Consider the following 13,228-nt stretch of genomic DNA (forward strand, 5'->3'; position numbering starts at 1 on the left):
TGAATTCAAAAAAGCTTTTAAGCCGTAAATAGAACCCTACCTTTGTCATCTTTAAAATCTCTGCATCAGGTAGGTTAGTGTTGAATGTCACATCTTTGATGTAGGTTATTGCAATTTCATCCCCATCCATCTCCATATACATTTTCCACTTACAGTCCTGGAATTAAAAGAAAAATTATAGAATTTGAGAAAGTAAAGCAATTTTTTTTTTTAGTCTCAATGTTTTATAACACATGAAGTATTCTCAATGAAGTATTATTGGAATTTTTTTTTTCCTTTATCAATAAAAGGACATGAAATTAGATCTCTTTCTATATCTAAATAACCCCCAGGCGGGGCAGTCTTGAGACACCATTTATCAATCTAAGTGTTCTATAATAGGAGTTGCAAACTCCACACCTTAAAGGGGCCAGGCAGATAAAAATGAGTAAAGGCAGGCAGTTAAGAGCCTTAAATTGTAACCTTTCAAAATAGACCCATTTAATTTACATGCTAAATATTGTAGGGATATTTCCCCATTGACACAAAGAAATGTGGTCTTCCCACTATTTTGAAATATAAGACTCTCCTGATCTACCTTTCACTTTCCCAGTGTTAATAATGACACAGATTCAAGAAATAGCTTCATTTCTTCTTAACAGGAAACGTGAGGCTCTATGGCAATGGATAATTAGCCCAACCATTGGGGCAGGCATCAGGGGAAGGGTTCGGCTCTCTGGGATCTAAAGGATCACTGCCCTAAAGCCACCACTCATCTTCTGTTGATTGTTCCCATGTGGGAATATGAGCCTAGTCTTGATAGGTCCTTAAACGTTTCATAAAAAGTTGGATATCTGATTCTTATAAGAAACCTCTTGGTTTTTTAAATGTTAGTACGTTAATTAAATTTTCAGTAAAACGATAATGTAATGAAAAAGTGCTCTACAACATTAATCACCAGGGGAATGTAAATTAAAATCACAGTGAAATCCCACTATACACCTATCAGGTGGCTAAGACTGAGAACATCAAATGTTGGTTGTGAGTTGGAGCTATTGGATTGTTGGTGGGAGTGTAAATGGTAAAATCACTGTTGGAAAAGTTTTGGCAATTTATTACAAAACTAACCATATATGTACTCTATGACCCACAAATTCTACTCCTAAGTATTTACCCAAGTGAAATGAAAAAAGACTTGTTTGGTATTCTTCTGAGCAGCTGCATCATAATAGCTAAAGAAAACTGGAAACAGGCCAAGTGCTGATCAACAGGAGAATGGATGGACTGTGATATTTTCATAGAGTGGGATATTACTTAGCAATACAAAGGAATGAATTATCGATACATGCAACAACATGGATAAATCGCAAAAGCATTACAGTGAGTGAAATCTGGTACAAGAAAAAGAACAAACTAAGGCTTCAATTTACATGAATTTCTAGAATAGACAAAACCAACCTACAGTGGAAAATGTTCAGAAAAGTGGTTGCTTCTGCAGATGGCAATTGACACATGAGGGGAATGTCCAAGGATGCTAATGCTCTACTGATAGAAGTTTGCATTATATTGTCGCTGTTGCTTAGTCACTAAGTTGTGACCGACTCTTTGCGACCCCATGGACTGTAGCCCATCAGGCTCCTCTGTCCATGGGATTTCCCAGACAAGAATACTAGAGTGGGTTGCCATTTCCTTCTCCAGGGGATCTGCAGAACCCAGGCTTAGAACCCACATCTCCTGCATTGGCAGGTGAATTCTTTACCACTGAGCCACCAGGGAATCTGAGCTGGGTTATAAAGGTATATGTATTTGTTAAAACTTAAGTGTGTATACTTAACATGTGGTCATTTCTTATCATACTGAAGTACTTAGGAGAAAGTATACTGATATCTACATATTACTTTAAAATGCATCAAAAAATAAGGATTGATAGATGGCTAAAAGGATAGAGAGATGTAACAAAACAAGTGGGATAAAATGCTTCTGTTTGCATCTAGGAGGTGAGTATGCAAGAATTTCTATAACATTTTTTCAACTTTGCTTTTAGAAAAATGCAGCAATAAAAATGTTGGGGGATAAACACTGTGTATGCAATTAAAAGGAAAAAGAAACCAGTCTGTGCACCAAATTTGACCCCTGGATCATAAATTCATCCTCTCTCTTATGTTATTAGATAACAAAGGATTCTGAGAGATAAGGATAATGCACTAAGTACCTTACACCCTGAAACCAAAACATGCTTTCACACCAGCAGACTTGGAATGGTCCCTGAGCAAGCTCAGACACAATTATTAGTGGAAGAACAGGAACAAAGAGACTGTTGAAAACCTGTTGGCTTCAGCAGGAAGCTGGAGGGGCCTACATTTTAGGAAAGCTTCTAGGGGAATGGCAGAATCAAGAAGGGCCCAGGCCTGAGGCGACTGTCCCTCCTTGCCCAGCCACGTTCATAAGGTGGAGAGCCAATTAGTGAAGGAAAAGTTCTATTCAATAACATGAAAACCTTGCTCTTGGCTAACACAAGTCAAATTAGTCACTCAGAATTGACAAATCTCTCAGTATTTCTTTGTTTTGGAGCCACTGCTACCCTGGCAACGTGAGCCCTGAGATAACTGGGCAGGATAATGACTCTTTGGAGTCATGATTGCTCTTCTCTGAAATAGCAAGAGCCTCCTCAAGGCAATGGCTAGAATAAAAAGCCTTAGAAAAGACGAGTTTACTTAGTTCTGTTTTTTCTGCCTTCCAAGTTTTGGAATGAAGTTAGTCAAAAGCACAGTTAAAAGACCTTGAACTGTGGTGCAAATGCCTGACACTCTCTGTTTCACCTCTGTGACCGCAGGCCCCTGCCAATCAGAGACTGAGGGGAGCTCTGCATACAGAAGGGGCTTCAGAGGGAGCCCAGGCTGGGGGTGCTTACCATGCTCTTGGGTCTTGCTGGCTACTGACACTGTGCTGTTTTATTTGATACCAATAATGACCCTGCAAGTTAGCTTTATTTTCCCGTCAGGCAAGTGAGAAAAATGAGGCTTGGACAGATTAAGGAATTTTTCTAGGGTTCCCTGGCCAAGAAGTGATACAGGTGGGATTAGAAAAGCACAGAGCTGCCTGGCTCCAAAGTTGGAGGAGAAAGCAATAGGGAAGGGCAGCTGGGAGGTACAGAACGGACTCTCTGGCTGGTTGTCAGAGCTCCAGAGTGGGACCAGCTACTGACCACAGGCCAGAAGGAGCAGGGCCAGTGAAGACTTTGCCAATACAACCAAAATAACAAGTGGTCACAGGTCCTCCTCTGCAGCCCTAGCTGCTTGTTCCCCAAAATCCAATGTGGAGAAACAGGATCTACATGTAGGGTTATAGACCTTTAATTTTTTAATTTCTTTTTCTCTTATCTTAAAGCAAGCCTTTTACCTGAACCATAAAAGAAGATAGCGAGAGAAGTAATAAAACTATAATCAGAGAAGTTATAAGACAAGAGGGGCATTATCCATTCATTAAAAAGTAGGTACTCGTGGTTACAAAGCTGGGAGAGAAAGAAAGGAAATATGAAGTGTTCACCCAGATGATTAACTTAATGTGTCAAGGCCGTGGTGGTTTAGTTGCTGAGTCGTGTGCAATTCTTGTGACTCCATGGACTGTAGCCCACAAGGCTCCTCTGCCCATGGGATTTCCCAGGCAAGAATGGAGTGGCTTGTCATTTCCTTCTCCAGGGGATCTTCCCAACCCAGGGATAGAACCTGCATCTCCTGCGCTGGCAGAAGGATTCTTTACCACCGAGCCACCTGATATAACTCCTAGGTATCTTCAGGGTATCAGTGATTTCATTGTTCCTTAGTTAAGAATAGCAATCTACAAATGAAGTAATGAAATCCTTTAAATTTTACTGTTTTAAATTACCCATTTTAATTTTTAAAAATTTAAATCTACTCATTTTAAATTTTAAAAATGAAGGTGTTCCTGGCATTTTTGTCATTTGGTGAGCCAGAGGTGTCCAAGAGCATTCTCCACGACTCCCAGGATTTAAACAAGTTATTGAATTCCACAGGACCCAGCCATGGATGGGATGCTGGAGAAGAAATTCTTAACCAATAGGTCACTGGAAAGGACCTCATATGGATGAGGTGAATTAAATCATCAACAGTATCACTAAAAATAAAAATTCTACATATTTATGAGCCTAACATAGAATTTTAAAGGCACAGTTGCTAGCTTTTCAGTTTCTTGCTAGTGATAGGAACCAGATAGTGGGAATATTGGCTCTGGTTTAAAACCCACTCAATTTGCTAGGGAGAGCTATTGATTTTGGTTTGATGTGAATGACAGAAATGTGGGTATTGATATTTGAATCGGAAACATTCAAGAGTCATTTTGGATGTCAGTGAACAACTCTCCATCCTGACAGGCAGAAATCAAAAGCAGACAACTCTATTCTCTGAGAGCCCATGGGGGCTCGAAGGACTCCTTTTTGAAACTCATTTCACCTCTGGCCATCTGCAATTGTTCTATTGTTCACTCATCTGGTTTAAGGTGTTGAGGAATCCTATTAAAATGGAAACAGTATAGAAAAGGGTCATACACTGAGCCATCACTGCTGCTGCTGCTGCTAAGTCACTTCAGTCGTGTCTGACTCTGTGCGACCCCATAGACGGCAGCCACCAGCCTCCCCCGTCCCTGGGATTCTCCAGGCAAGAACACTGGAGTGGGTTGCCATGTCCTTCTCCAATGCATGAAAGTGAAAAGTGAAAGTGAAGTCGCTCAGTCGTGTCCGACTCTTCGAGACCCCACGGACTGCAGCCTACCAGGCTCCTCCATCCATGGGATTTTCCAGGCAAAGTACTGGAGTGGGGTGCCATTGCCTTCTAGGGGAGGTGAAAGATCACAAGTTTAAAGTCCATCTACCTGAGCTGGAATCCCAGTTCTGCCACTTTGCCCCCAGCCTCAGCCAGATTATGTAACCCGTCTGGATCTTAGTGTTCTTTACGAGTGGGTTGTTGTATTTTGACTAAATGAGATAATGTAAACAAAGTACTCAGCGCTGTGCCAGAGCCAAATTAGGAGTTCCCAAAGACGTAATTACTTGGGGAAGGGATGGCTTGGGAATTTTGGATTAGCAGATGCAAAGTACTATGTATAGATTGAATAAACAGGGTTGGCTATATAGCACAGAGAACTATATTCAATATCCTATAATAAACCATAATGGAAAAATATGAAAAAGAATATACATGCATATATATGTATATCTACATATAGGACTTTACAGGTGGTGCTAGTGGTAAAGAACCCACTTGCCAATGCAGGAGACGTAAGAGATGTGGATTGCGGGTTTGATCCCTGGTTGGGAAGACTTCCTGAAGGAGGGCATGGCAACCCACTTCAGTATTCTTGTCTGGAGAATCCCAGGGACAGAGGAGCCTGGAAGGCTACAGTCCATAGGGTTGCACAGAGCCAGACACTACTGAAGTGTCTGAACACACAAACATATGTGTTTCCTGTATGGTAGAAATTAATACAACATTATAAATCAACTATACTTCAATAAAAAAAATTTAATATAAAAAAAGAAATAATTACTATTGTTGCCAATATTGGTCACCAACAGAGCTCCCATTTGTTATTACATTAGCCAACCTGTCATCTAGCAGCCATCTAAGGGAGTGGGCCAGAAGGTAAGTGAGGCAGGAAGGTCCAAAGATTGTCTAGAATAGAGACTTGGCCAGAGTGGACAGGCTGTGTCAAAGCAGCTTCCTTGGGCAGGAGTTTGACCCAGAGGACACTGACTAACTCTGGTGCCAGGGACTTTGTTGGAAAAAAGAAGGTGTAGCCAAGTGGCAACATAACCACAACTGCTTTTATGAAGTAAATAGAAATAAAAAAACCCTCACATCTTCTTACATAGATGGATTAGATAGCACCAATTCTGCCCTTTCCAGTTTCAACAGATCTGATGTGGCCCTCCTAATAGAAACCAGCAGATTACCGCAGGGACAGTGGCTATGAAATGTGATGGACAGCCAGAGAGCCTTATCTTGGACGAGGAAGCTGAAGTACAGAAGGATAAATTAACTCGACCAAGATCACACAGAGAGCAAGAAGTGGAGTTCAGAACTAAACCAAGTAGACCTATTGTGCTATGAAGAGTAGCTTTCCCCTCAGACTTGTCTGAATCCTGAACTTTCCTTGTTATGGGTTAACAAAAGTAAGAATTACAGTCCAGAGGAGTTCTACCTTCCAAAGTCAACAAGCAGTCCAAATTATCTTGTGGGTTCTTTTGTAGGACTCCCTGGCAGAGACAGAAATACTGAGTCTCCAATAAGTCCAACAGAGCCAGTTTCCCTCTCCTTTGTTGAAAAAGACCATTGTTAAACGTGAATATGGTGCCATTTCACTGTCTGTAAGCTCCTTTTCTTGACTGATTGGGCCAGAATCCGGAATCACAAACACTTCCCTCCAGCCCTGGCTTAGGCTTCATGACTAGGGAGGACTGCCACTTTCCAAAGCAGGAACAACCTTCTCCCTTCTGTTTGCACAAGCAGGACCTAACTACCACAGAGTTTCATTTCACAACTAGATTCCCACCCAAGAAGATCCCCACTGTTCGAATTTGTGCCCTGGACATCTCTGGGGAGTGCTAATTACTAATCCATAGGGGGAAGGCAATGGAGCAGGAGCAAAAGCCTGCGAATTCCTCCCTGGGGGCTGAAGAGCAAAACCTCTCTACTAGCTAGACAGTCTGCCCCTCAGGGCAAACCTACAAGACGTGGGTGACATTCTGTTGGGGAGAGGGGAGTTTTGCATTGGAAACTGATGAAAAAAAGAATTCTGTTGAGCTCCCAGGATATGTACCATTTATCTCAGCAGCTGCTGAAATACCTGGATAATTTTAGGAGCAAGTATGTGGTTAATGGAGGATGAGAAAGCATTCCATTTGAACTGCTTCTGCATTGCCAATTATATGAAAAATTTTTCTGAATTAAGATTACTGGCCAAGTAAAACAGAAACTCTTACACTGTGAAGATAACATTCTAAACAACACTCAGTTAATGCTAAATTAAGTATCTCTTTGTGAGAAATCACTATTACATTCTCTGCAAGCTGTTTAAAATTCTTTGGAGTCCTAGGCTAATACATGTGATTCTAAACATAGACATCCCTTCTCCCTCTCACAAAAAAAAAAAAAAAAAGGAAAGAAAGAAGGAAGGAAAGAAAAAGAACTCATCAGGATAGAGGTAAAGTTTCTAAATAGAAAAAGTGATTGAAGTTAGCACAAAAGTTATACATAAATATTATATTAAGTTCTGGGCAATTCAGAAACAACAATCTCTCTTTTTTTTCCTACCAAAATCTTATCACAAACATGAACATTATAGGTAAATCTTTAAAAATCTAGGAGCAAGATTATTCAGGACATTTGAGGAAGAAATAGACCTCCACATTGAGCTTTCAGGCTCCAAAAATGATCTTTATCTGAAGGTTACAGACATAAAAAAAATTTTTTTTATGTATTTTTTATTGAGGTATCAGAGGATGAGATGGCTGGATGGCATCACCGATGCAATGGACATGAACTTGGGCAAACTTCGGGAGATGGTGAGGGACAGGGAGGCCTGGCGTGCTGCAGTCCATGGGGTCGCAGAGAGTCAGACACAGCTGGGTGACTGAACAACATAATTTGCATACAGTAAAGTGTACAGGTTTTTAAGTGTACAGTTCAATGAATTTTAACAATTGTATACACCCATGTAATTACGCAAATGGACTTCCCAAGTGACTCAGTGGTAAAGAATCTGCCTGCCAATCCAGGAGACTTGGATTCCATTCCTGGGTTGGGAAGATCCCCTGGAGAAGGAAATGGCAACTCACTCCAGTATTCTTGCCTCAGAAATCCCATGGACAGAGGAGCCTGGCGGGCTACAGTCCATGGGGTTGCAAGAGCCGGACATGGCTTAGAGACTAAACGACAACAAATTATCTAAACAGGTAAGATATTCCGCTGCCATAGAAAATTCTCTCATGCCCTTTCCCAGTTGACATCTCCTCCACAACCAGAGGCACTCACTGTCCCAATTTCTACCACCATAGATTAATTTTGCCTGCTATAGAACTTCACAAAATTGAGATTTTATAGCGTGGAGATTTGTAGCAAGTTCACTTAGCTACACTTGGCATGCCCAGTCAAATGGAGGAGATACAGGTTTTTAAAATCCCCATGTCCTCCCTGCCCCCTTCCCCATGACCAGAGAAAAAGTAAAATCCCACTGGAGAATGCTCAAGATTCTAGCAAAGAGGCCCTTCCACCTTAAAAAAAAAAAAAAAGCCTCTACTGACGACATATTTTAGAATCTAAAATACAGAGGTCGAAATAAACTTTTTAAGATTCAAGATGGGGGAAAAAGGGAAAGAGTTTCATAGCAGGCGACTGACTATTTTGAAATGTAAGAAGTCATACAAGATGAAATAAAAACACGATAGAAATGTTGGTCATGCTGGTATTAAAAGTAGTAAGATGTTGATGAGTTAGGCCTCCAAAGGCTCCTTTACATGCATTGCTATTATCTCGCTCAGCTGCTGGAACCTGCTGTTTTAAAGGCAGGAGAGAAGAACATCCCATGATAGCACCTGGGTTATTTATCATTATGTATAACCCTGCTACACTCTATTTTATTATGCTGCCTTTAAAAGGAAGATAATGCAAGTATGGTTAATTTGCCTCTCTTCTTTATCTATACAGTGTCGTGACCCATCACAGCTTTGTCCCATGAGATTTGTTTTTCAACCCCAAAGAAATCCACAAGAAACTCTCCCTAAAAATTCCATTAATAACCTCTTTCAGCGCATATAGGTTGCAGGGTCTGGAACTAAGAATGTTTTAATCTCTCCAGCAAAACAATGTCTCATAATGATGTACAGGACTATTGCTGTACTGATGAAGAATCATACATAATTCAGCACCTTTCACTTGGCACCACTGTGATGTCCTCATTAGCCGTGGCTCACAGTGTCTGTCAGATGGTGTCCATGCGAACGCAGGCATTATATTGTCTTTGAGATGTGCAGCTGCTTCCATGACACTGCCAGTATATAAAAACATGACGCCAGTTTGTTTTATTTAGTGCTAAACCTTCCAGTTTGTAAAAACAAGGCTGACACAGAGCCTGACATGAGGCAGTGAAAATAATTAGCTCTCATTTTCTCAGCCTCCTATTTCCTTCTCCCTGCTGTGTTCTCTTTCCACTAAACCACCACATGTCAGTCGAAATGGGAGGCAATTAGTGGGCTCATTTCAGTCCCCACAACTGTGCTGAAAAGAAAGTATTTATGATGGCACAATGAACAGCTGAAAGATTAAATAACATTTGCCTTTTGAAAAGAAAATGACTTCTAGCTAAATGGGCAATTTTTGATTATTCTCAAACAAGCTTAGAGTAGTTGGTTTTTAAAATACAAGAAAGGAAAATGAGTCATTTTTAGGTGAAAGAATCAAATAAAACTTGACACAGTAATGCAAATAACTGATGTTTTATTGCAAAATATGTAAATGCGTTATACCCTTAACAATGGCTTGTGTCTAAGGTCAGGGCAGACCGGTGCCAACTAGACACCACTGGAGATAAGGTTGTTCTGTTGCCTTTTGGGGGGTTTTTATTTGAGTTATGGGTGGAAAAAAGACTTTAGGGATGGTGCTAAAATAAAGTGAGAAGTCAAGTGAGGTATACTTTCGTATGATGCACTATATACTTGACTACCTAAAATGGCTCAGATGTTAGTTGACATATTTGGAAAAGGCTTTTTTATTTACTTATTTTTAAACTGTATTTGAAATTGGAAGGTACTAAGTATTCATCTCAGAAAAAAAGAATGGTAAATCTTCTTATTGATTTTTTAATAATTAAGAATCTATTCTGTCTCCAACTGAGTTTCTTAACCAATACAGAAAGTGGTCTGGCTTACCTAATTACTGCTTAAATTGTTAATACTACAGAATGGGCTGCAAATAAACTTTTACCCAGGACTTTTACTCAAAATACAAAAGTATTTTACTCAAAATACAAGAAACTTTTACTCAAAATACCAAAACAGCTCTTTTACCTACTTACTTCTCCTGCCTCCTCCCATGTCTCCAGAGATGACTCCAAGAAATACATTTTTTTTTCTTTTTTCTTTTAGAAATACAATTTTTTGAAAAAAGAAATAACAAGATTGTCCCAGTTAGTAGGCATTACTTATTCTCAGTTCACATCTTAATGTTGATGTGGTTGTCATAGATCTTTGATTTTCCAACATAGTTCTTTTCATTTGACTTCAAATAATCTGTCCTTTTACAGTTGATTATTTCCAAGATCTGAATTTTGGTTCAGGATACACAAGTCACTGTGAGTTATGGAGGCCTTCTCTCTGCAGATCCACAGAGACTTTTCCAAACCTGCTTCTAAAAGCAAAGATCTCTGTTATTATCAACAACTGTGCCTGTCATCATGGAGTTGCCAATAGTGGCTGTTAGAGCCATTTTAAAAGGCAGTCACACAAAAAAAAATAAAATAAAAAAATAAAAGGCAGTCACAAATTTAAGTTTTGTTTCTCTGTTTCTATAATTATATTCTTACTTTTTACAAACTCAAATCCTAAGGTATGATTCATACACTATGGTCAGTGTAGCTGTACGAGCCAACAGCCACCCAAGGGGATCTAAGCCAACAGTTGGGTTCATGGGGAGCTTGGAGCTCTCTGAGCTAACTACACGTTTTAATATAGCTGGAAACCAGCAGTAATATGTTTGTGATTTATTTAAACCTATGTTTCATCATGCATGCTTCCTTGCTACTCATGATTTTGAAAGGACCACATAATCTTGATCAAGAAGACTAAGAGTGACCCAGTCTGTGCTGGGGCCAGGCCTCATGAGCTGATTACTTTCATCTCTTTCCAACTTTGAGTTCGGTGATGTCAGATTGGCAATTTGAATTTGGCTATGGTAGGAGTATTGACACCATGGAAAACTGCAAACACTACAAGTCAGGGCTGTTTTCTCCATTTACTAGACATATTCTGGCACGCCATTTCTACACATGACTATCAATCCATCAGCCATGATGTCCTGGATACCTCTCCAGTTTTGTCTTAGTTCTGTAGGAGGCTGCCTGGCCTGTTTGACAAAGCATATAACCAATGCTAATTAGAAATCAGCAGCAAGTCATGTGGTCAAATTCTGAACTGTACTTGTTCCTTTGCTGTCAATTAAAACTTGTATTTCTTACAGAACCTTACCACTGCAAGCTTATATACTGAGGAGTACAGACACGTACTTGTGTACATGTATTTTATCCTCAAAAACAGTTGGTCATGGAAAATCAACTTTCATACACTGAATTTTTCATAAATGCTAGACATATCAAAGGAAGGCAAAGCGCTGCCTTTCAGTTCTTCTGAAATTACAAAAGGTGTTGGCTTTTTACTTCCTTACAAAATCCTTTTCTTTGTGCTCTATTTTATTCATGTTTATCTATCCATTTATAAAAACTCTATAATGGGGGGGGGAGGAAAGCCCTATTTGACACAGTTTTTGATATTTATAGTGCTTTGAGAAAGGGCCTGGAGATTCAATTAAGTTTATTAAATGCCACATTTTATAAGCAATCTAATAAAGATGTAGAAGCACAATAGTGAGTGGGAAGTATTTGTAAAAAGCAGCATTTTTAACCTACAGATGAAACAACCAGAGAAGCGAAACCGTTGACTGAATTTCCTGGGTTGGGGAGTGGGAGAAAGGGGCCAGGTGCTTACAGGGACGGGTGGAAGGGGGGAGGGGGAGGGGACGCGAATGTCTTCTACTCTGAAGGGGCCGTTAGTGCCGCTTCCACCTTTTCCAAATGTCCCTCTTGTTTTCTCTTTCTGGTTTGCTTGCCTCTTCAAATGCTGCTGGAAGCCTGTTTAATTAAGGGTCCGCTGGAGTCAAGGTGTCCTTCCCCAGGCTTCTCCCCTAAGCCCATCTCTTCTCTACCGCAGGGATCCACTTAGACTCATGGAATCCCAGCTTCAATCAAGTTTCCTCGCCCCATGGGGGAGAAAACGGACTAAGGACTCAGGAGCAAAGTCTATGACTGTCCAGCACTCACAGGAATGGATGGCTCCTCGGAGAGTCCCCTCCTAACTCTGCTTTTGAATTTTTATGACACAGAGTCTCAAAAGGAGCTCGGTGAGAAAACTGCTGGGTAATTTGATAGTTTATTCCTTGGCAATTTGAGAATCAATGCTCCTGACTGGCAAGTTGATAAGAGATATAATAAGAAACTCTATGCACCTGAATATTCCAATAAAAAGGGTGGTTGCCACCCTGGGGAGTGGATGAAGCTGCCTGAGATTCTGTAAGCTGCTTTCCTTCTGTAGCAAGTCAAAGGCCTTAGGTTACAAACACAAGGCACCTTCCACATGAAACAAAAGTACTGGTGGTTTAGTATCAAATGACCAAAAAAATGTTTGCCTTTTTACTGCCAATGCACCTATTTTGGGGACTGAATCTGATACTTTTCAAGGGCTTTCCTGGTGGCTCAGTGGTAAAGAATCTGCCTGCAGTGCAGGAGCTGCAGGAGACCTGGGTTCAATCCCTTAGTCGGGAAGATCCCCTGGAGGAAGGCATGGCACCCCACTCCAGTATTCTTGCCTGGAGAATTCCAGGGACAAAGGACCCTGGTGGGGGTCCCAAAGAGTTGGACATGACTAAAGTGACTTAGCATGCATGCACGCATGATACTTTTCAAAAAGAAGCAGTATGACATGGCGGCTGAGGCCTTGGGCTGGACCTGCCCCTGACTAGGTAGGGGCTCTGGGGGAGGAGCTCTTCCTCTCCCCTCCTTCATTTCCTCCTGGTCTAATACAGGGATACTGCTCCCTGTGAGGGTGAGTTATAATGATTACACCAGAAAAATGTTTGCAGAGTACTTGCCACAGTGTCTGGGAGAGGTATGAAATAATAATAATTATCATAAGCATTGTAAGCACCTCGCCCAGGAAACCTGAGCTGAGAAAGACCCAATTTCTGCCAATACCACTGTCAACTTCGAGGCTGCCTCAATGCACAATGTTATTTAAATTGATAATTAATTTTACTCTGTAGAAATGGGTAAATGGGTGAAACTCATTCTCAACTTCTTATTAATTTAAATTGTCAGGAAAGCCTTTGGTCCAATTATTTCCCCTGCCAGGCTGTCGGAGAAAAGGAAAGGAAAAAGGATGTTGGTTTCATTGGTGGACAAATTCTTGAAT

The 13,228-nt window shown here is 40.6% G+C and overlaps 1 protein-coding gene across 3 annotated transcripts in view; it reads right to left on the bottom strand.

Moving 5' to 3' along the window:
- Positions 1–13,228, bottom strand: part of MAP3K20 (mitogen-activated protein kinase kinase kinase 20) — a 165,914-nt gene that overhangs the window by 11,689 nt on the left and 140,997 nt on the right. For all 3 annotated transcript variants that reach the window (XM_061435194.1, XM_061435186.1, XM_061435189.1), the window contains exon 17: positions 41–157. In XM_061435194.1, coding sequence (XP_061291178.1) covers positions 41–157 — 117 coding nt within the window. The remainder of the gene's footprint in view (positions 1–40; positions 158–13,228) is intronic.

The sequence above is a fragment of the Bos javanicus genome, chromosome 2 (genome assembly GCF_032452875.1).
Source record: "Bos javanicus breed banteng chromosome 2, ARS-OSU_banteng_1.0, whole genome shotgun sequence".
NCBI lineage: Eukaryota > Metazoa > Chordata > Mammalia > Artiodactyla > Bovidae > Bos > Bos javanicus.